The sequence below is a fragment of the Arabidopsis lyrata genome (assembly GCF_000004255.2).
Source record: "Arabidopsis lyrata subsp. lyrata unplaced genomic scaffold ARALYscaffold_2, whole genome shotgun sequence".
In the NCBI taxonomy this organism is placed as follows: domain Eukaryota; kingdom Viridiplantae; phylum Streptophyta; class Magnoliopsida; order Brassicales; family Brassicaceae; genus Arabidopsis; species Arabidopsis lyrata.
In genome coordinates, this window is record NW_003302554.1 from 4581181 (window position 1) to 4604828 (window position 23648).

Consider the following 23648-nt stretch of genomic DNA (forward strand, 5'->3'; position numbering starts at 1 on the left):
ATATGTATGAATTTTACTTTACCAACGTTTTCGCTAAAAAAAAAAATCGTTAGATTTTCTAACTTTTTATATAGTAAAATGAAACATTGCAACTTTTTTGGTTTGTTTTTATGTTTTATTAAGAGAATTTTTTTCTAAATATTTTAGTTAGAAAAGGTGAACAACATGTTAAACAAAAAAACTTTACACTAAAGAGTATGTAAAATTTTATATATTTTTTTACCATGCAAACTTTAGAGTCTAGACTAATGAGTTATATACGGGAAAAGAGGATTTTCATACCCGTACTATCTGTACAGTGGATTTTCATACCTGAACAATTTCGTAGGGTATTTTACAACCTAAACTTCAATAAAATTTGAATCTCATACCTATACTTAATACAACGTGCAAAAATCAGAGTCAATTTAATGGGTGTTAGTCAACTCCGTTACGGTGCTGAGTCATCGTACACGTGTACGCTGACGTGTATCAAAACGACGTCGTTTTCATATCCGTACTATCTGCGCCGTGGATTTTCATACCTGAACAATTTTGTAGGGTATTTTACAACCTAAACTTCAATAAAATCTGAATCTCATACCCTATACTTGATACAACATGCAAAAATCGGAGTCAATCTAACGGCTGTTAGTCAACTCCGTTACGGTGCGTATCGAAACGACGTCGTTTTGATGTGTTCTCAAAGTTTTAAATTTTTTTGCAAAATTAGGGATTCGAACCCGCGAGCCGTAGTCACATGAGAAACACCGGATACCAACTGATCCCACAACATTCATTGAACCCGCGAGCCGTAGTCAATCGTTTTAAATTGGGAGGAAATTATCAATACTAGGGTTTCGAATTGAGAAATCGTTTTCTCATTTCTTCTTCTTCTTCTCAGAAATTAGGCATGAATAAAGTTTTACAATGTGACTACGGCTTCGCACAACTTTTTGGGATTATAAGTTAAAAAGATTGAGGAATACTCGATGAACGTTGTGGGATCAGTTGGTATTTGGTGCTTCCCATGTGACTACAGCTCGCGGGTTCGAGTCCCTAGTTTTGCAAAAAATTTTAAAACTTTGAGAACACATATCAAAACGACGTCGTTTCGATACGCACCGTAACGGAGTTGACTAACGCCCATTAGATTGACTCCGATTTTTGCACGTTGTATCAAGTATAGGGTATGAGATTCAAATTTTATTGAAGTTTAGGTTGTAAAATACCCTACAAAATTGTCCAGGTATGAAAATCCACGGCACAGACAATACGGGTATGAAAACGACGTCGTTTTAATACACGTCAGCGTACACGTGTACGATGACTCAGCACCGTAACAGAGTTGACTAACTCCCGTTAGATTGACCCTGATTTATGCACGTTGTATCAAGTATAGGTATGAGATTCAAATTTTATTGAAGTTTAGGTTGTAACATACCCTACGAAATTGTCCAGGTATGAAAATCTACGGTGCAGATAGTACGGGTATGAAAATCCCCTTTTCCCAGTTATATACTCAATTTTTTGCATATGTATTGGGTTTGATTCTAATGATTTTCATTGTTGGAAATAACTTTTGTGGTTAAAAAATATTAAATAATAAAATTATTTTTTATTTAAATATATCATATAAGAAATCAATGTCTTTAGTTGACAATGTAAAATTAAGAAATTCTCTCACTTAATTAATTCTAGTAAGATTTACTGGTTTTCATTTAAATTTTAATATCTTAAAATTTATTAATGATTTTTATTACACTTTTTGTTTAGTTTTGAAATTGAAAAAACTAACTATTGTAAGAATTAATGCATTAAAATATATACAAAATATATTTATATTTGAATATGTAATGTGTTTTTCTAATTTTTTTTATGTCATCCGAAATTAGTGTTTTTATATTATACAACACAATATAAAAATATTTTTGTTTTTTTGTTTTTAAAATAAAAATAAATAAAAGTATTATTTTGAATATTTTTGTTTGTCAATGCCGGTCTTCGCCGGAGTCAGTCGATTGATGTACCGGAATTCTTTGTATATGGTGTTAACCACATGACATTGTATATTTCATATATGTGGTCATGCAATATACTTATAGGTGAGGATACAATAGTATACTTGACATGTATGACCATGTATTCTCGTACACTTCGTGTAGCTAGCAATTTTTTTTCCAAATAACAGTAGTTGAATGGGTCTTAATTTTAGAAGTTATAAGAAATGTTACATTTATCATTTTGATGTAGATATCATCACATACTCTTTCGATTTCAAAATAATAGATGTTTTATGATTTTTATTTTTTGCGAATTAAGTGATGTTGTTATTTTTTATGCCAAAAATTAATAACTTTTATTATTTGTGATCAATTGTATTTTGTTGAGTTTTTTTTAGGAAAAAACACATTTTTAACCCGCAAAGTGTCACTGGGTAGCAATTTAAACCTCAAAAGAATTTCATTAGCACTATAAACTACCAAAATAATTTTACTAACACTTTAAACCTCCAAACTAGTTTTCATGTTTGCACCGCCATAAAATATGATGGAACAATTAATTTCAATTGGTTTAATATAAATTTATTTAATTTAATTTAAGTTTTAAGTAATTTTATTATTTATTATGATTTTTTGTTTATTAAGAAACCGAAAAAAAAATTAGATTCCTCCGATACGGAGAATGCTTTGTTTTCTTACAAAATTTTGACATTCTTTAGTTTTTATTATTCTATTCAAGCTTCTCTTGTACCTCATATTCTATATTATTTGGTTTATATTATTATACAAACCTTTCTTGTTCTTAAATCTAAAGTTTCAAAGGTTTAATTTCGAAATTTCATGATCAAACGGTGAGTAAACAAAGAAGGTGAAGTTTTTTTTTTGAATTTTTATTAATTGTAATAAATAATAAAATTAATTTAAATTTAAATTAAATTAAATAAATGTATACTAAACAAATAGAAATTAAATTTTCCATCATTTTTATCTTGGTGGTTTATAGTGCTAGTGAAATTCCTTTAAGGTTTAAAGTGCTATCCAGTAACACTTTCAGGGTTAAAAATGTGTTTTTTCCGTTTTTTTATCATAATTATGTGATAACCCGCGATATTTGCGGATGTCTTTTTTTTAGTTTTATATAAATAAATATATTTTTTACATCATCAATTCGAGCATATTCATTTCTAATTAGTTTCTGATAACCTTGGTAATCTCTTCCATCTATTGATGTTGCAATAAATTTCAAATTTCTTAAGTTACCATTTTTCACATATCTTTGATTCATTCCATTTCTTTTTAAGCTTTGCAACTAGTGACTTCATTAATTTTTTGGTAAAAAATACATATATTTTGTTGTACAGAAACTTTTGATTTTATTAGAATAACGAAAAGCAATATCATTGTAGATCCTATATTTAACGACTAGATTTTAACCCGTGGTACACCGCGGGATGATTTATTTTTAAAGTTAGTATAAAAATATTTTATAAATTGTATCTCCTTATAAAATATTTATTTATATTATAGTTTACAATTGTTATTAAGTAACGGTATACCACGAGTCCACGAGACAATTGTTAATAAACTAAGGATTTAACCCGTATTAAAGCGGCATGTTAATGATATTTATAAATATAAATTCAAATTCGTCCGTCATATAAACCCGTTCCAAAATATAACCCGTTCCGCAATTTCTTAACCCGTCCCGTGATTTGTTTTTATTTTAAAATTTAATGATTATTTATTATATATAAAAGTTTACAAATCATATCAATCTCTAAGACATTTATATTTTAATAAACTGAAGATTTAATCTGTATTAAAGCGGCATGTTAATGATATTGATTCAAACTCGTCCACCATATAACTTCGTTCTGAAATATAACCCGTCATGTAACTTCTTAACCCGTCCCGTGATTTGTTTTCTAAAAGTAGTAATTTTTAAAATTTAACAATTATTTATTATATATAAAAGTTTGCAAATTTTATCATTTTCTAAGATATTTATATTTTATAGTTTACAATTGTTATTAAGTAATATTATACCACGGGACAATTTTTGGTCTTATACAATCTTTTCAAAATGAGACTGATTTAATATATATATAATAGCAATCTAATAAATACTATTTGCACATCTGAACGGTTGCGTCTTTTTATCGCAACCTTTCGTTTAAATCGGTTATTTTTTCACGATTATTTTGGTTGCGTATTTTTATCGTAATTTTCGTTTTAATCGTTATTTTTGAACGGTTATGTTGTTTCCAATAAATACCATTTGCACATCTGAACGGTTGTGTCTTTTTACTGCAACCTTTGGTTTAAATATTTATGGTTGTTTTCTATATATAATATTAATCTCAATAAATGCCTTTTGCACATCTGAACGGTTGTGTCTTTTAATCGCAACTTTTTGTTAAAAAAATTTTAAACTAAAATATATATTTTACGGGTATGTTTTTTAGAAAATTGCAATCCGAAGGTCTTCAGCGGTTGCGACTTTTTATTGTAATTCTTCATAAACAGTTGCAACCTCTTATTTGAATTATTGCAATATTTAGTTAATTTCATGAACGATTGCAACATTTGATTTATATATTTAGTTTATTTCACGAACAATTGTAACCTTTGGTTTATTTTATAAATTGCTATAACATCTAATTATCTACCGTCGAGTCTCTCGGTATAACTTTTCATAAATTAATATTTTTAATTTTTAATTACCAAAATTTATTTAAATGAGATTGTAATCGTTTAATTGAACCGTTGAAACATTTGGTTTATCTGACAAATCATTGCAACTTTGGTTTTATTTTACGAACCGTTGTAATCTTTAGTTTATTTGACAAACTTGATGAACCGTTGCAACTTTTGATATATCGCAACATTTCATTTATTTATTTTTAAACTAAAAAAATTATTTTACATTATATGTTTTAAGAAAGTTGCAATCCGAGTAAATATTTTTTACGGTTGCATCTTTTTATCGTAACTTTTCATAAAATGGTTGCAACCGTTTAGTTGAAACATTGCAACATTTAGTTTATTTCATGAAAAATTGAAACTTTAAGTTTATTTTATAAATCGTTATAACATTTAATCATCTACCATTTTTATTATTAATTTTTGTTTGATATTTTTTAAAACGATTTTTAAAATATTTTCCCCCGCAACATCGCGGGGGTCCGGAGTCCTAGTATGTCTAATATTGGTGGTATTAAAAAAAAATTAAGGATTTACTCCGTATTAAAGCGACGGATTACTGATATTTTAATGTTTTTATTATTGTTGATTCAAAAACCCGTCCCGCCAAACCCGTCTAGCCAAAAAACTCATTTATTTTATTATTGTTGATTTTATTTATGATATGATTCTAAATCATAGTCTAAATATTTAAATCGATGTAGAACTATGAACACACATTTTCGTCAATTGGATAATATATGTCCGTTTTTAAAATTTCGAATCACAGTATATGCAGAAAAAAATTGATTCTTTTTCTTTAACTTTATGTATTATATTATGATTCATAATAGTGAAAAACAAATCAAACAAAGATGATAGGAGAATCATAATTCTAAATCTTAATCAAATCTTTTAAATATCTAAATTATTAAATAAGGAATATCCGGTTTATGAGTTGGGTTAAATATAACCCGATCCAACAAATTTTTTATGACCAAAATTTGTAAATGGGTCGGATATCCGATTAACCCAGAAGCAATTTTACCCACCCGTCACCAAAGTGTTGCAAAAATACTAGTATAAATATTCCTTTATTTAGTTATATTTGACCATTTCCTAGGGAATTTCATTAATGAGTTAATTCTCTTAATTTTCAATTGTACATAAATTGATTCGTTGAGAGAATTAAACAATTATGGAAACCATAAAAAAAATGTTGATTCTGAGTTGAGAATAATATTATATATATATGGGTTTAAACTATTGGATGATGGTTTTTATCAATAAGTTTAGTAGAGAGTAGCTGTTTTGGTATTAATATTTTAACTAAGAGAGTAATTTGTAACGACCCGACCGTCCCTACTAGTGGGCTTTACGTCATCTCTCGGGCCCATGGGTCCACTCCTGTCCGACGGCCGGTCTGCTACGCCCGGGAGGCTTTAAAAACTAGTTTACCAAAACTACAAATCACCACATGATCTTTCCTTGTATTTTGTCCTCACTCACACAGTTCTGACAATCACTTCCCGGAAGGTCACCCATCCTGAAACTACTCCAGCCCAAGCAAGATTAACTGTGGAGTTCTCTCAGGACAGTTGACCGAAAAGATAAGTGCATTTTGGTGACATAGGTGACCAAATCAATTCATTTAAACATCTCCGCATGCACCACCATATTCCTGAAACCGGGGTGTTACAATTCACTCCCACTAACATATCGCAACGTCCTCGTTGCGCACCAAGACCGCAACCCCCAACTGCCTCGACTTTAGCAGGATCTACATCAACACCTTCCCCGGATACCAAATGTCCCAAAAACCCTACTTCTTGAAGACAGAATTCGCACTTGCTCAGCTTAGCATACAACTGCTCTTCCTTCAATCTCTGAAGTATCAATCTCAAGTGTTCAACATGTTCTTCTCGAATCTTTGAATACACCAAGATATCATCGATGAACACTATAACAAATTCGTCCAAGTGCGGTCTAAATACTTTGTTCATCAAATCCATGAATATAGCAAGAACATTGGTTAGACTGAAATGCATAACGACAATTTCAATATGTCCAAATTTGTTCTGAAAAGCTCTCTTAGTGATATCACAATCTCAGATTCGCACTTGATGATAGCCTGATCGCAAAAATTCTTAGAAAACCAGCTCGCTCCTTGAAGCTGATCAAGTAGATCATCGATCTTAGGCATAGGATACTTGTTCTTTATTGTCACTTGATTCAACTGGCAGTAGTCAATGCACAATCTGATACAACCATCCTTCTTCTTCACAAAAAGGACATGTGCGCCCCAAGGAGGTGAATTAGGACGAATAAAACCTTTCTCTAATAACTCTATATGTTGTTTATTCAACTCTAACACCTCTGATGGAGCCATTATCTATGGGGCCTTGGTAATTGGTGACGTCCCCAAAATCTCTTTAAGTTTGGGTGAGTGCTTCTCCACACCCTTTATCACTACCAAGCAGCCCATGCCTCTTTTGCTTGTAATCTTCCCGACTTCAAAAGTTATATAACAGCAACAAAGAAATTCTCGCAGAACCACGAAACTCTACCAATGGGATTAAACCTTACATAAGGGAAATTCATTGTAGGCTCTTATTTACGTAGAAACGGAACTCATAACTTTCACTCATAATCCTATAGCGAGACTCGTAAAATTTTTCAAAATAAAAAAACGAAAAACGTTTGAAAACACCCAAGGTTTCCTAAAACCATACTCTGATACCAAACTTGTAATGACCTGACCGTCCCTACCAGTGGGTCTTACGTCATCTCTTGGGCCCATGGGCCCACCCCTGTCTGACGGCCGGTCCGCTACGTCCGGGAGGCTTTAAAGACTTGTTTACCAACCCTACAAATCACCACATGATCTTTCCCTGTGTTTTGTCCTCACTCACACAGTTCTGACAATCACTTCCCGGAAGGTCACCCATCCTGAAACTACTCCAGCCCAAGCACGCTTAACTGTGGAGTTCTCTCAGGACAGTTGACTGAAAAGATAAGTGCACTGTAGTGACATAGGTGGCCAAATCAATTCATTTAAACCTCTCCGCATGCACCACCATATTCCTGAAACTGGGGTGTTTTATAATTAATATAAACATCTAATAGTAAAATGACTGAAACACATTATAGAATTGATTAAGAGATGATGATGTGTCATCGATGGAGAGACTCCTTTAGAAGAATTGATTTAGTCATCTATGTCACGAAGATGCTCTTGTATTTTCGATCAAACATTCTGGGAGAAGTCCAAAGTTAAGCGTGCTTGAGAAGCTCTCTTATAAGATTAGTTAAATAATTTCTAAAAAATATAAATTCTATTTTAATGTAAAAACTAACGTGTTACACAATTTATGTAGTTTTTTTTTATTTGTTTGAAAAAATTCAAATATCAATTATATTTTGAAACAAAAATAGTATAATTTATGGACATGTAATGTAGTGATGTTTATCTCACACATGTCAAACCGACACAAAAATATATTATTAGAAATAAAGTATATACTTACATAATATATTAATTAATTTAAAGATAGGAAATCACACACATAAATTATTTTGCAAATTTCTTAAGTTTCACTTATTACATAGTAACCAGCTGAATAATCCGTCGCAAGAACTTCGAGGCACGATGTGTTTGTCATGAGAAAATTTGTTTTGGTTGCAGAATTTTTTGCAAGCATTCTCACATAAAGGAAGAGTTGCCTTTTGAGAAACTTTCATGCACTGATTCGGGACACAATGCTTAACACACACTTCCACCGTACTCGCATATGTTAAAACCATCATCATAAATAAAACTACAATCATCAAACAACTGTATATATTTTTCATTGCTTGAGTCGCCATTGAAGAGATGAGTTTATGGGTGTTCAAGAGTAGAAATTTTTTGCTTATGTTATATAGCGAAAACAAATTTAACAACATGATTAGTGTTGAGTTGGCTTTGTGTAGTTTTATACTTTATATAGAAAAAGTAGTTTTACCCTTTAAAAATTATTATTTTTGGAAGTCTATCCATTTTTTTGGGGGGGTTAATAAGTTAGTATTCCATTGTTATTGGCTGTCCAAACAATCGATCGTTCCAAACTCTTGTTGTCAAGAACCTACCTGATTCGGTGTAAAAGTTCTCTTATTGATCAAGATCTTAAACTTTATTATAAAAGTATAAATTTACCAAATTATGAATAAGTAATTAACTAATGACATATTAGATAATATCTCTCTCAGTACTCGTGTATGTTGAAACCATATCGTACATAAAACTACAATCATCAATACACTACATATCTTCTTCATTGTTGGAGTCGCCATAACTTGAAAAACGAGATGAGTGTGTGAGTGTTCTAGCATATTATAATTTTGTCTCTGTTGTATAATAAACAAATTTATAACAAGATGATTATGTTGAGTTGCCTTTATGTACTTTTATAATTTATAGAGCAAACATATTATAATTTTGTTTGTAGCACTACAAGAAATATGAGCATTGATAGCATATTAAGATAGCACGGTTTTCGTATTTGCTATTAAAGATGTGTTCGGGATTTGATAACAATATCATAGCATTTCAACAATGCTAAGCCTTAAAATAGCAAAATAAAAAATTAAAAATCAGATCAAAACTAAAATCACTTTGACCACTTCTTCTTCTTCTTCTTCTTCTTCTTCTTCTTCAGGTCATAACCTCTTACGACAATGGAGTTCTGAAGTAAACATCTCCTATTTCCCACACAGATCTAAAAGCAAGGTTGGTCTTTAGTTTCTCTTACTTTCGGTAAAACTCTGCGGATGAAATCTTACTCTCATAGGTCTCGTCAGCAACAGAGTTTACTGATAAAGAATCAGAAAAGCATGACGAATCTGATGATGGAGAACAAGAGAAGCAACAAGGGCTAAAGCAAGAACGTGAGAGTTTGGAGAAGAAAAGATGAAGAAGGGTTGAGAGGAAGAACAAGCAGAATTAGTTGACGATTTGAGTGTAGTAAAACAAAGAAAATAGAGACAATGATAACATGATGGAACTATCATATTCGGCTATCGCAAAGCTTGATCAAGCAAAACAGAATGAGATCCAACATTCTTCATAAAAATTAGAAGGTTATCTACTTTACTTCGTCTTTGTTACTCTTGATGGTTTTGGTTTTGGCAATTTCAGTTCCAAACTAATTCAGGCTATCCACAAGCTTTCCTTTCGGCATCAAGACTTCAAGGTAAACTAATACTCTTTGATTTCTCGTGTTTTTATAAGGTTAGCAGCTGATCAGTTCAAATTATTTAGTAGATATACCCTGCATTTTAAGGAAATTTGAAGCTAATAAGCTTGTCTATTGTACTGCATTTTTAGGACTATTGTTGCTTTGGAGAAGGCAGTGAAGTGAGAATTGCTTGGAATGAGACAACCTAAGTTCTTTGAAGGAGAGAAAGAGCAAGCTAATGGGAAGGCAACGCACATAGAGGGGATGAGATTGAAGTTGTCTTTAGAATGTTAGCTTTATTTTGTTTAAAACTTGGTATGATGTTATGTTAAAATGGATAATGTAATAATATTGTTATGTATGTTGATGATTTATGAAATATAAACATTATATTATAAATCCAATTAAATTTATTTTGCAAAATAGGATTCATATATAATAATTATATATGCAAATAGCTTAAAATAATCGTAGTATAGACTTGCTATTGTAGAATGCCCTATGATAACAAAATGCAGGTGCTATATAAGATTTAATTACAGCGTTGTAATTTTGCTATAGTATCTGTATATATCATAGCATTAAAAAAAATGCTATCGTATGTCAAAAACCTATTATAGCTGCCGATGTCATAGCATTAGTGAATTCGCTATCTTATATGTATGATAGCATATTTTCCGCGCTAACAATGTGCATATTTCTTGTAGTGTAGTTTTATCCACTTTTAAACATTATTTAGTTTGGAAGTCTGTCCGTTTTTTCTTTTGTTAATAAGGTAGGTTTCTATTTTTATTCGAAACAATGTATCGTTCCAAATTCTTGTTGTTAAAAAACCTAAATCGGTATAAAAGTATATACACAAATGAGTAAATTAAACTTGATTATTTACCAAACTATATATAAGTAATTAACTAGTTACATATTAGCATAAAAGCATCAAAGTTTTTGTAGCCAAAAGCTGTGGCCTATTAGTGAGCTGAACCGTAGTCGAAACATGTTTAGGGGGAGATAATACCACGTACGATTGCATATATACTAAAATGATAATCAATTTTAGTAGGAGTTTCGACTTCTCATGAAACCACGGATTTCCGCTGAGATGGATTAGTTGTCACAGAAATAATGAACTGGCTGTCGGACAAGGATGGGCCAATTGACCGAAAGAAAACATGTAATGACAGTCGGAACATTACAAATTTATGGACATGTAATATAGCGATGTTTATCTCACACATGTCTAACAGACACAAAAATAAATTATTATAAATAAAGTATATACTTACATAATATATTAGTTGATTTAAAGATAGGAAATCACACACATAAATTATTTTACGGATTTCTTAAGTTTCAGTTATTACATAGTAACCCAAAAAATCCCTCGCATAAGTCTCCAGGAGGCATGGCGTAGAATTTCTCATCAGAAAATTTGTTTTGGTTGCAGAGCTTTTTGCAAGCATTCTCACATAAAGGAATAGTTGCCTTTTTAGAAACTTTCATGCACTGATTCGGGACACAATGCTTAACACACACTTCCACTGTATTCGCGTATGTTGAAACCATCATCGTAAATAAAACTACAATCATCAAAATACTGTATATCTTTTTCATTGCTTGAGTCGCCATTATTTGAAGAGATGAGTTAATGAGTGTTCAAGCTTCAGAGAATTTTGTTTATGTTATATAGCAAACAAAAATTTAACAGGATGATTAGTGTTGAGTTGGCTTTCTGTAAATATTTACTTTATATATCAGAAGTTGTTTTATCCAATCTATAAATTATCTATTTTGGAAGTCTATCCGTTTGTTTTTTTTGGTTGTAACCAAACGGTTATTTTAGGTGCATTTTTCTTATTAATTAATAAGTTAGTTTTTTTTTTTTTTTTTATGTTATTGGTTGTCCAAACAATCCATCGTTCCTAATTCTCATTGTCAAGAAACCTACCCAATTTGATGTAAAGGCTTTAGATTATACTTTCTTTACTATAAATACATGTTGTTGGAAGGACGACATCTGAGTACCCTAAATGAACAAATTACATTAAGCATTCTGTGAACTAGTAATTTTTACTTTTTAGTACTATTCAAACTAACGCGTAAAACTGATGAGAAATTATAATCACATGACTAATAAAATTTTTGTAAATCCGATATTTTTCTCGTCATCTCTCCCACATCATTAAGAGACTTTTCTTTTTAATTTTTTCTTCTTCAATAATTTGCTAAAACCAATCCAATTGGTTCTCTTGCTAACCATTAATTTATGGGCTAGCGGTTTTCTAGTAGGTCTGGGTGTTCGGTTCTTCGGTCTTATTCGGTTCGGGTTTTTTCGGTTTTTGGTTCTTCGGTTCCAACCCCTTAGAATAAGGGAACTAAAAGAGTTTCGGTTCAGTTCGGATACTTAGAAAGAGAACCGATAAATAACCAAAGTCCAATGGATATTGATTCGGTTCCGGTTATTTACCTAAAATACCAAAAACAAAAAAATGAAATATTCAATAAAAATAATCGAAACATCCCAATATTTTAGCTTTTTTGCCAAAATTGTAATAGACCATAATATATTGGGATAGAATATAAAAAATTAACAAAAATCTATTGGGTTAAAGGTTGGGACAAAATGTAGTGGGCTTAGATGTAGGTTTCTAGAGAGTTGACCAAATATTTTCGGTTCTATTCGGGTATCCATAGATTTCGGTTCGGTTCGGTTAATATCCATATCCAGTGGATAGTGTGACTGAGATCCATTCGGGTATTTAGTGGTATCCATAACCGAACCAGAACCCTTTTTCGGTTCGACTCGGTTCGGATCTTCGGTTCCGGTATTTATGCCCATACTTATTTTCGAGCATGTATTATTCGCGGCTTTAGAATGTTTATTAAAGAGGAGGGCAATATCAAGTTATTGAAACATTCTTTTTCGTCACTTGTTTATAACAACAATATTCTTGTGCTCTAATTTATCGGATCAGCACCCTTTAAAATACGAATATCAAATGTTCATGATTTGTTAGTTTGAGTATATATTAGAGAGGAAAAATTTAATAGTTCATGTATTGTTCACTACTGAGCCAAAACTGTTTATATCTCTAAGAAAGTTAAATTTAGTTGCAAAATAATGTCAAGAGTGTTCTTCTTTAACATAAATACATGTTGGAATGACTTCGAGCGACCTAAATTGCCAAGAAGTACTTCAATATGCCAACATCCTTCATTTGAAAATAGCAACTTAAGAAAAAATTGAATTCTGAATATGGTCGAAGATCTACCAAAGACAATTAGGTCATATAACAACATATACAAGAATGTGAAGACATAGATTGTGTAAACTTGTATTCCATAAGTGTAGGAGCAAGCTAGGCAACCAACAACAAGAAGCCAGCTGAAGACTATAAAATGACAGACTTAGACTTTCATTGGTACGAAAATCTGGAGGAATATCCCCAGGCCACATCCTCAATCATAATTTTTGAGGCCCCATTTGACAAAAAAATTAAAGAATTTAGTTTATTCAGTTAATTTTAATGTTTAAGTGTTTATGTTGAATACCAAAAATGATTTATGTTGACAACAAACTAGAGACATAACTTGAAAATCGAGATGCCTTCTTAGAAACTTTCAGGCATTGATTCGGGACGCAAAGCTTAACACACACTTCCACCGTACTCGTGTATGTTGAAACCATATCGTAAATAAAACTACAATCATCAATACACTATATATCTTCTTCATTGTTGGAGTCGCCACAACTTGAAAATCGAGATGAGTGTGTGAGTGTTCTAGCATATTATAATTTTGTCTGTGTTATATAGCAAACAAATTTATAACAAGATGATTATGTTGAGTTGGCTTATGTACTTTTATAATTTATATAGCAAACATATTATGATTTTGTTTGTAGTTTTATCAAATTTTAAAAATTATTTAGTTTGGAAGTCTATCCGTTTTTTCTTTTGTTAATAAGGTAGGTTTCTATTTTTATTCGAAACAATGTATCGTTCCAAATTCTTGTTGTTAAAAAACCTATATTGGTGTAAAAATATATACACAAATGAGTAAATTAAACTTGCTTATTTACCAAACTATATATAAGTAATTAACTAGTTACATATTAGCATAAAAGCATCGAAGTTTTTGCAGCCAAAAGCTGTGGCCTATTAGTGAGCTGAACCATAATCGAAACATGTTTAGGGGAGATAATACCACGTACGATTGCATCTATATTAAACTGATAATCAATTTTAGTAGGAGTTTCGAGTTCTCATGAAACACACGGATTTGCGCTGAGATGGATAACTGATTAGTTGTCACAGAAATAACAAATTGGCCTTCGGACAAGGATGGGCCAATTGACCGAAAGAAAACAAGTTATGATAGTCGGAACGTAAGAAATTTTTGGACATGTAATATTAGCAATGTTTGTCTCACATGTATGTCAAAATTCTAAAGTTTTTAGTGAATAAATCGTGAAGTGATGATCACCATAGAATATGATGGCCTTTGACAATTTAAAACTCAAATAATTGAATTTTGTTTGTATGATAGAAATCGACACAAAATAAATTATTATAAATAAATTAGATACTTACATAATATATTAATTAATTAAAGGATAGGAAACCACACACATAAAATATTTTACGGATTTCTTAAGTTTCAGTTATTACATAGTAACCCAAAAAATCCCTCGCATAAGTCTCCTGGAGGCATGGCGTAGAATTTCTCATCAGAAAATTTGTTTTGGTTGCAGAGCTTTTTGCAAGCATTCTCACATAAAGGAATAGTTGCCTTTTTAGAAATTTTCATGCACTGATTCGGGACACAATGCTTAACACACACCTCGACCGTACTCGCGTATGTTGAAACCATCATCGTAAATAAAACTACGATCATCAAAACACTGTATATCTTTTGCATTATTTGAGTCGCCATTATTTGAAGAGATGAGTTTATGAGTGTTCAAGCTTAATAGAATTTTTTTGTGTGTTATATAGCAAACAGAAATTTAACATGATGATTAGTGTTGAGTTGGCTTTCTGTAAATATTTACTTTATATATCAGAAGTTTTTTTTATCCAATCTATAAATTATTTATTTTGGAAGTCTATCGTGTGTTTTTTGTTGTTGTAACCAAACGGTTATTTTAGGTGCAATTTTCTTATTAATTAATAAGTTAGTTTTTTTTTTTGTTTATGTTATTGGTTGTCCAAACAATCCATCGTTCCTAATTCTAGTTGTCAAGGAACCTACCCAATTTGGTGTAAAAGTTTAAGATTATAATTTCTTTACTATAAATACATGTTGTTGGAAGGACGACATCTGAGTACCCTAAATGAACAAATTACTTTAAGCATTATGTGAACTAGTAATTTTTACTTTTTAGTATTATTCAAACTGACTCGTAAAACTGGTGAGAAATTATAATCACATGACTCATAAAATTTTCGTAAATCCGATATTTTCCTCGTCATCCCTCCCACATCATTAAGAGAATTTTCTTTTTAACTTTTTGTTCCTCAATCATTTACTAAAACCAATCCAATTGGTTCTCTTGCTAACCATTAATTTATGGGTTATCGGTTTTCGAGCATGTATTATTTGCGGCTTTAGAATGTTTATTTATAGAGGTGGGCAATATCGAGTTATTGAAACATTCTTTCTCGTCACTTGTTCATAAAAACAATATTCTTACGCTCTAATCTATCGGATCAACGCCCTTTAAAATATGAATTTCAAATGTTCATGATTAGTTAGTTTGAGTATATATTAGAGAGTAAAAATTTAATAGTTCATGTATTGTTCAATACTGAGCAAAAAATGTTTTTATCTCTAAGAAAGTTATTATTTAGTTGCAAAATAATGTCAAGAGTGTTCTTTCTTTAACATAAATACATGTTGGAATGACTTCGAGCGACCTAAATTGCCAAGAAGTACTTCAAGATGTCAACATCCTTCATTTAATTTGAAAATAGCAACTTAAGAACAAATTGTATTCTGAATATGGTCGAAGAACTACCAAAGACAATTAGGTCATATAACAACATATACAAGAATGTGAAGACATAGATTGTGTAAACTTGTATTCCATAAGTGTAGTAGCAAGCTTGGCGAACCAACAACAAGAGGCCAGCTGAAGACTATTTTAATGTTTAAGTGTTTTAAACTACAAATTTTGTTCTTTATCATCATTATCATTTATATTTGTGTTGTCGTCTTTTATTACTACTTAATATTTGATTCAAACACTATATAAAAAATTATTTTAACCAAAATTTTAGATGATATATTGTTAGTTAAGTTTTTTTAAAACTCACAATTTAAAATTTAACCATAGATCTCTCGATTCATTGGCACGGTAATGGTAATATACATTGACTTTTTGGCTTTCTGAATAATAGTGAAATTATTTGACTATTTTTATCTCGTACTAAGACTAACAAAGTAACAAATCATAAAAATCTCCCTACATTTTGACGGATGTTAGGGGATGTTATTGGTTTGTAATTTAAATAGAGTTTTAGTGAACTTAAAATATTATGTAGAATCTGTTGTTATTCAATCAAGTTTTTTAAAATTTTTGTTAAACTTTGGTGTTGTTAGTTTAAATTTGTAAAAAGTAATCTAAAATCTTCATAAATCTGGAGTTATTGGATTCAGACTTTTATAAAGCCAATAAATGTTTTGTGTTATTCAATACAAAAGAATCTATGATTGTTAATGAATTAAATTATTATGTTATTGGTTTATGACTTTCTACATTTTTCTTCACAGAATAAAGTCATAAAATGTACGTATCATCAAAATAGAGAGATTGTTTGTGACTTTACAAGATTATAAAAAGCTCTTTCTCTAGCAATAGTTTATAATCTTTCATTTATTTACTTTCTATGATTTTATAAAAATCATCAAAATTCTTTGTAAAGTATGAACCAATAACATTAGTTGGTAATGGGATTATGGGAAGGAGTAAAAATTCAAAAACACGTGACTATTAAATCTTATGGTAATTCCTTAAATGTTTTTTTTTTTGTTTTGAAAATGAATGTTTTTTAAAAATTAATGTTAAATTATATTCAAGAAAATTAAAACTGGTTTTACAACTTAATGCATATTTTTTTATAATAAAAAACCGGCAAGACGATTTGTTTTCTAAGAAAAATTTAAATTTTAAGTTGCATTTGTTTTGTTAAAATTATTAGTTTTGTTTAGTGTTTAAAATTGTATAATTTTATTTTAATTGTTAACTCTAAGATTTCACCCGTTGTATACCGTCCCGTATTAATATCGATCCAAACCCGTCTCACGATATAACCTCATCCCGTGAAACTAAACATCATTTTGTTGTTTTTCTTTTTAACAATACTTTTATTTAAAAGACATATAATTGGAGTGCTTTTTCATCAAACACAATCTCTTATAATATACCACATGAATCCTAGGAAGTGTTATCAAATCCAAATTAGGATCAAATTTTAAAAAGAAAAATACAAACCAAATATTGTAAAGGGGGTACCTTAATATAAAAATTACAATTAGGCTATGTGACAATTTCTCTAATACTACTACTAATTAAAACACTAATTATTAAGACGATGATTGATTATTCCTCCTCTTCCTCCTGTCAACCACTGCACCACAACGCTCACGTTATCAAAGCTTGGTCTTGCTAGAGCAAACTTCGTTAATAGCAAAGAAGCATCAGAGCAAGCATTGTCTACGGCTGCTGCAACAGAATCATCACAATCCGCTCTACCAGCACCTCGAGGGCACAGCACAACGTTGTACCATAACGCCGTCTCATTTGGTACAACGTTCCATAGACCATCACTCGCCAAGATCAAACATTCATCGTCGTCGGTTCGATCTGTCACTGTTACCTTCGCTTCCATCGCCGTTGTCATATGGTTTCAAGTAAATATGGTGTATATATATAAACAAAAACAAAAATCAAAAGAATTTAATTCAAGATGTTATTAAAATAGCTTTACCAAATTCGAATCACAAAGAGAGATTCACTCACCAATTGCTCTAGACATGGCAAGAACTCCAAGAACCCTAGCTACATCCTAATAATAACCCACCCACCCGCTTGCTAGATCCGAATCACTTCATCGGGTCGATCCGGCTGTTCATCACTACACAAACCTACAAAAACTCTTAGAACCATACAATCTTGATTGATACTAACCAATTCTTGATTCTATATACAGTTTTGTATTAAAAACCTTGTGATCCACGGAGAGAGGAATGGCTACGCCGTTATGGCAAAGCACGGCACGTGAATCGCCGCATTTGGAAACAATGATCTTCTCCGGCGTGACAACAGAGACGACAGCGGTGGATACGTTCTTTATCATTCTTTAAGTTACAGAATTTGAAGAAGTGATAGAGAGGTAACTCCATGATTAAAATACATTATCATGGCCTAAGATGTATACCCGTTAGTGACATAGGGTCAACACGGCGAAACATGACAAATTTAACCGGTAAATTTTAAAAATATTACGAGATGATGCTATGTCATCGCTGGAGAAACTCTCTTCTGAGATTGGTTGAATATTTTTAAAAATAGAAATTCTATTTTAATGTAAAACAATAACATGTTACACAATTTATGTAGTTTTTAATTTGTGTGAAGAAGTTCAAACGTTAATTATATTTTGAAACAAAATAGTATAATTTATGGACATGTAATAAAACGATGTTTATCTCACACATGTCTAACCGACACAAAAATAAATTATTATAAATAAAGTATATACTTACATAATATATTTATTAAATTAAAGATAAGAAATCACACGCATAAATTATTTTGCAAATTTCTTAAGTTTCACTTATTACAAAAGAGCCAGCTGAATAATCCGTCGCAAGAACTTCGATGCACGATAAGTTTCTCATCAGAAAATTTGTTTTGGTTGCAAAACTTTTTGCAAGCATTCTCACATAAAGGAAGAGTTGCCTTTTGAGAAACTTTCATGCATTGATTCGGGACACAATGCTTAACACACACTTCCACCGTACTCGCATATGTTGAAACCACTATCGTAAATAAAACTACAATCATCAAACAACTGTATATCTTTTTCATTGTTTGAGTCGCCATTGAAGAGATGAGTTTATTGGTGTTCAAGCGTAGCAAAATTTTGCTCATGTTATATAGCGAAAACAAATTTAACAGGATTATTAGTGTTGAGTTGGCTTTACGTAGTTTTATACTTTATATAGCAAAAGTAGCTTTAACCTCTTAAATTATTTATTTTGGAAGTTTATCCGTGTTTTTTTGGTTAATAAGTTAGTATTCTATTGTTATTCGCTGTCCAAACAATCTATCGTTCCAAATTCTTGTTGTCAAAAAACCTACCTGATTCGGTGTAAAAGTTCTCTTATTGATCAAGATCATAAACTTGATTTTAAAAGTAAAAAATTTTCAAATTATGTATAAGTAATTAACTAATTACATATTAGATAATATCTCTCTCTGTAATTACATATGAGTAAACTTGATTATAAAGTATAAATTATCGAACTTCTCAATTAGAAATCAAGGGTGAATGCTTCTACTACCATACTATATAAGAAGAGGTTTAGAAAAAAAAAAAAAAAAAGGCAGGTGATTAAACATATATAAGATTGTAAGCCTACGCTTGTCCCGTGTGGCCTCATTGTCGGCTCTCTTTAGGAGCAAACATGAACTAAGAGAGTACATGAATAGCATTTGAGAGCTCCGTTCTAGTCACCAAGATAATCAGAGCCAACCAACCAAATGACGATAACAATAAAGGTCAGAAAGACACTCGCAAGAAACCATAACTAACTTACGATTTTGTTTGATCGGAATCAATTTTAGCACCAAGAAGCCCAGTTTTAGATTATACTTTCTTTACCATAAACATATGTTGGAATGACATCGAGTACCCTAAATGCACAAAAAGTACTTCAAACATTCTTTCTATGAACCACGAACTTAAGTAATGTTTAATGAACTTGCAAAAACAAGAAGATCATAAATACAACAAGAACATGTAGTCAGAGATCACCATCGGCAAATTTAAAGGTGTATTCAGAAAGAGATTGTGTAAACTTTTATTCCTTAAGTGCAATAGAACTTTTATTCCTTATGTTCAGTATGAAACTTCACCAACCAACAACGAGAAGTCTGTCGAATACCAAAAAGTTATTTATGTTGACATTTATTTATGTTGACATTTATTTATGTTGACAACAAACTTGAGACATAACTTGAAAATCGAGATGCCTTTTTAGAAACTTTGAGGCATTGATTCGGTACACAAAGCTTAACACACACTTCCAGTGTACTTATGTATGTTAAAACCATATCGTAAATAAAACTACAGTTATTAATACACTACATATCTTCATCAAAACACTACATATCTTCTTCATTGTTAGAGTCGCCATAACTTGAAAATCGAGATAAGTGTATGAGTGTTCTAGCATATTATAATTTTGTCTGTGTTATATAGCAAACAAATTTTTAACAAGATGATTATGTTGAGTTGGCTTTATGTACTTTTATAATTTATACAGTAAACATATGTTGACATTCTCACATTCTCTCTATTTCTCACACTCATTTACGGTTTCATTGTCTTTAGAGAGAAAGAACAAAAACCATTACTCTTTAATTGTCTACATTGTATTAATGGATCACAAGGATACTTTTGTTACATCACACATACAAGCATACTTATACTACTTTACTTCTACTTCTACTTACTACATACACATACACACACTTGCACTTGGACCTTACTCCTAGTTCTAGACTCTCTTACACAAGCAAGGTTAAACTACTAAACCTTACACAATAACAACTCTGAACCACTACACTTGACAACTCTACTAAGCTAGTCTTTGACTAACACAACACACTTACTCATTTGGGCCTAACAAAACATTTAGCCCAATCACTTATTCTTACAAAACAACACAAGCCCAACTTGTCTCTTCTTGTGTTGACTTTCCTCTTTGTCGTTGACATCTTCTTTCACGACAACATCGTCTTCTTCTTCCGATGCTTCTTCCTCTGTTCTTCATCTTCTTCTCATGGATTCTTCTTTTCTCTTTTGCAGGTTCAATCAAGGATACAATTCCAACAACATATTATAATTTTGTTTGTAGTTTTATCCACTTTTTAAATTTATTTAGTTTGGAAGTATATCCGTTTTTTCTTTTGTTAATAAGGTAGGTTTCTATTGTTATTCCAAACAATGTATCGTTCCAAATTAGTATAATAATATATACACAAATGAGTAAATTAAACTTGATTATTTACCAAACTATATATAAGTAATTAACTAGTTACATATTAGCATAAAAGCATCGAACTTTTTGCGGCCGAAAGCTGTGGCCTATTAGTGAGCTGAACCGTAGTCAAAACATGTCTAGGGGAGATAATACCACGTATGATTGCATCTATACTAAAATGATAATCAATTTTAATTAGTAGGAGTTTTGACTTCTCACGAAACACCCGGATTTGCGCTGAGATGGATAACTTATTTAGTTGTCACAGAAATAACGAACTTGACGTCGGACAAAGATGGGCCAATTGACCGAAAGAAAACATGTAATGACAGTCGGAACATTACAAATTTATGGACATGTAATATAGCAATGTTTGTCTCACACGTATGTCAAAATTCTAAAGTTTTTTGTGAATAAATCGTGAAGTGATCATCACCATAGAATTTAATGGCTTTTGACAATTTCAAACTCAAATAATCAAATTTTGTTTGTAAGATCGAAACCGACACAAAATAAATTATTAGAAATAAATTAGATGCTTACATAATATATTAATTAATTTAAAGATAGGAAACCACACACATAAAGTATTTTACGGATTTCTTAAGTTTCAGTTATTACATAGTAACCCAAAAAATCCCTCGCATAAGTCTCCAGGAGGCATGGTGTAGTATTTCTCATCAGAAAATTTGTTTTGGTTGCAGAGCTTTTTGCAAGCATTCTCACATAAAGGAATAGTTACCTTTTTAGAAATTTTCATGCACTGATTCGGGACACAATGCTTAACACACACTTCCACCGTACTCGCGTATGTTGAAACCATCATTGTAAATAAAAGTACGATCATCAAAACACTGTATATATTTTTCATTGTTTGAGTCGCCATTATTTGAAGAGACGATTTTGTGAGTGTTCAAGCCTATTAGAATTTTGTTTATGTTATATAGCAAAAAGAAATTTAACCGGATGATTACTGTTGAGTTGGCTTTTTGGATTTTTACTTTTTGTGGTTTTTTTGGTTATAACCAAACCGTTATTATTTGGTGCATTTTTCTTATTAATTAATAAGTTAGTTTTTTTTTGTTTATGTTATTGGTTGTCCAAACAATCCATCATTCCTAATTCTTGTTGTCAAGAAACCTACCCAATTTGGTGTAAAAGTTTAAGATTATACTTTCTTTACTATAAATACATGTTGTTGGAAGAAAATCTGAGTACCCAAAATGAACAAATTACTTTAAGCATTATGTGAATTAGTAATTCTAGTACTATTCAAAATGATGCGTAAAAATGATGAGATATTATAAGCACGTGACTAATAAAATTTTCGTAAATTCGATATTGTCCTCATTATCTCTTCCACATCACTAAGAGAATTTTCTTTTTAATTTTTTTCTTCTTCAATCATTTGTTAAAACTAATCCAATCGGTTTTCTTGCTGACCATTAATTTATGGGCTAGCGGTTTTCCAGCATGTATTATTAGCGGTTTAAGAATGTTTATTAAAGAGGAGGGCAATATCGAGATATCTAAAATTTATTTTTTGTCACTTTGTTCATAACAATAATATTTTTGCGCTCTAATTTATCGAATCAACGCTCTTTAAAATACGAATTTCAAATTTTGAATATTTTTTAGTTTGAGTACTATTAGAGAGGAAAAATTTAATAGTTCATGTATTGTTTAGTACAGAGCAAAAAAAGTGTGTATATCTCTAAGAATGTTATTTAGTTGCAAAATAATTTTAAGAATGTTATTTCTTTAACATAAATACATGTTGGAAGGATGCCAACATTCTTCATTTGAAAACACCAACTTAAGAAGAAAATGAATTTTTAACATTTATTTTTGTTATTAGGTTAGGTTTCTATTGTTATTCCGAACAATGTATCGTTCCAAATTCTTGTTGTTCAGAATTCCGTATACAAGTTTTCTTATTGATCAAGATCTTAAGCCTTTTCCTTATATAGACAAATGAGTAAACTTGATTACAAAAGTATAAATTACCAACCAAATGACGATAATAAGAACGGTCGGAAAGACACTCGCAAAGCAATGATAGATAACTTAAGATTTTGTTCGATCGGTTTAGCACCAAGTAACCCGGTTTCATAGATATTTTTTAGATTTTACTTTCTTTACCATAAACACATGTTATTGGAAGGACATCGAGTACCCTAAATGGCCAAAATTTACTTCAAGCATCCTTCATATGAAAACACGAACTTAACTAATGTTTGAATTTTTGAATGATGGTTGGAGAACTGCGAGAGACAATAAGATCATCAATATATACAAGAACATGGTGTCAGAGATCACCATCAGCATCATCAGCACATATAAAGAAGTATATAAATAGAGCTTGTGTAAAATTTTATTCCTTAAGTACAGTAGCAACTAGCAAGCTTCACATACCTTGATTTATGTAGAAGATAAATTAGAGACTTCTCATCAGTACGAAAACATGAGGTAATAGATAGCTTTTAACTTCTCGAAC

General features: G+C 30.9%; 5 protein-coding genes and 1 long non-coding RNA gene across 6 annotated transcripts; 1 reads left to right on the forward strand and 5 right to left on the reverse strand.

The window, feature by feature from the left end:
• Nucleotides 1–8121: 8121 nt before the first annotated feature.
• Nucleotides 8122–9116, reverse strand: LOC9322779. The gene has a single exon (XM_021010315.1). The coding sequence runs from the start codon at nucleotides 8607–8609 to the stop codon at nucleotides 8259–8261; it is 351 nt and encodes a 116-aa protein (XP_020865974.1). The 5' UTR covers nucleotides 8610–9116; the 3' UTR covers nucleotides 8122–8258.
• A 283-nt stretch (nucleotides 9117–9399) lies between these two features.
• LOC110224173 lies at nucleotides 9400–10289 on the forward strand. Its single transcript, XR_002328885.1, has 2 exons — nucleotides 9400–9895; nucleotides 10030–10289. It is a non-coding gene; the product is annotated as an uncharacterized LOC110224173 (long non-coding RNA).
• Nucleotides 10290–10671: 382 nt separating this feature from the next.
• LOC9324301 lies at nucleotides 10672–11744 on the reverse strand. Its single transcript, XM_021010239.1, has one exon. The coding sequence runs from the start codon at nucleotides 11504–11506 to the stop codon at nucleotides 11231–11233; it is 276 nt and encodes a 91-aa protein (XP_020865898.1). The 5' UTR covers nucleotides 11507–11744; the 3' UTR covers nucleotides 10672–11230.
• Nucleotides 11745–14475: 2731 nt separating this feature from the next.
• LOC9324302 lies at nucleotides 14476–14908 on the reverse strand. The gene has a single exon (XM_002888193.2). The coding sequence runs from the start codon at nucleotides 14810–14812 to the stop codon at nucleotides 14537–14539; it is 276 nt and encodes a 91-aa protein (XP_002888239.1). The 5' UTR covers nucleotides 14813–14908; the 3' UTR covers nucleotides 14476–14536.
• A 2378-nt stretch (nucleotides 14909–17286) lies between these two features.
• LOC9324305 lies at nucleotides 17287–18986 on the reverse strand. The gene has a single exon (XM_002888196.2). It carries the CDS (start codon nucleotides 18984–18986, stop codon nucleotides 18714–18716), a length of 273 nt encoding a protein of 90 aa, XP_002888242.1. The 3' UTR covers nucleotides 17287–18713.
• Nucleotides 18987–21062: 2076 nt separating this feature from the next.
• Nucleotides 21063–22056, reverse strand: LOC9324306. The gene has a single exon (XM_002888197.2). The coding sequence runs from the start codon at nucleotides 22035–22037 to the stop codon at nucleotides 21762–21764; it is 276 nt and encodes a 91-aa protein (XP_002888243.1). The 5' UTR covers nucleotides 22038–22056; the 3' UTR covers nucleotides 21063–21761.
• Between the last annotated feature and the right edge of the window lie 1592 nt (nucleotides 22057–23648).

Bases quoted from the DNA above. Each gene is read 5' to 3' on its own strand.
- LOC9322779 (XM_021010315.1), bottom strand. From the start codon at position 8,609: ATGTTGTTAAATTTGTTTTCGCTATATAACATAAGCAAAAAATTTCTA.
- LOC9324301 (XM_021010239.1), bottom strand. From the start codon at position 11,506: ATGGCGACTCAAGCAATGAAAAAGATATACAGTATTTTGATGATTGTA.
- LOC9324302 (XM_002888193.2), bottom strand. From the start codon at position 14,812: ATGGCGACTCAAATAATGCAAAAGATATACAGTGTTTTGATGATCGTA.
- LOC9324305 (XM_002888196.2), bottom strand. From the start codon at position 18,986: ATGGCGACTCAAACAATGAAAAAGATATACAGTTGTTTGATGATTGTA.
- LOC9324306 (XM_002888197.2), bottom strand. From the start codon at position 22,037: ATGGCGACTCAAACAATGAAAAATATATACAGTGTTTTGATGATCGTA.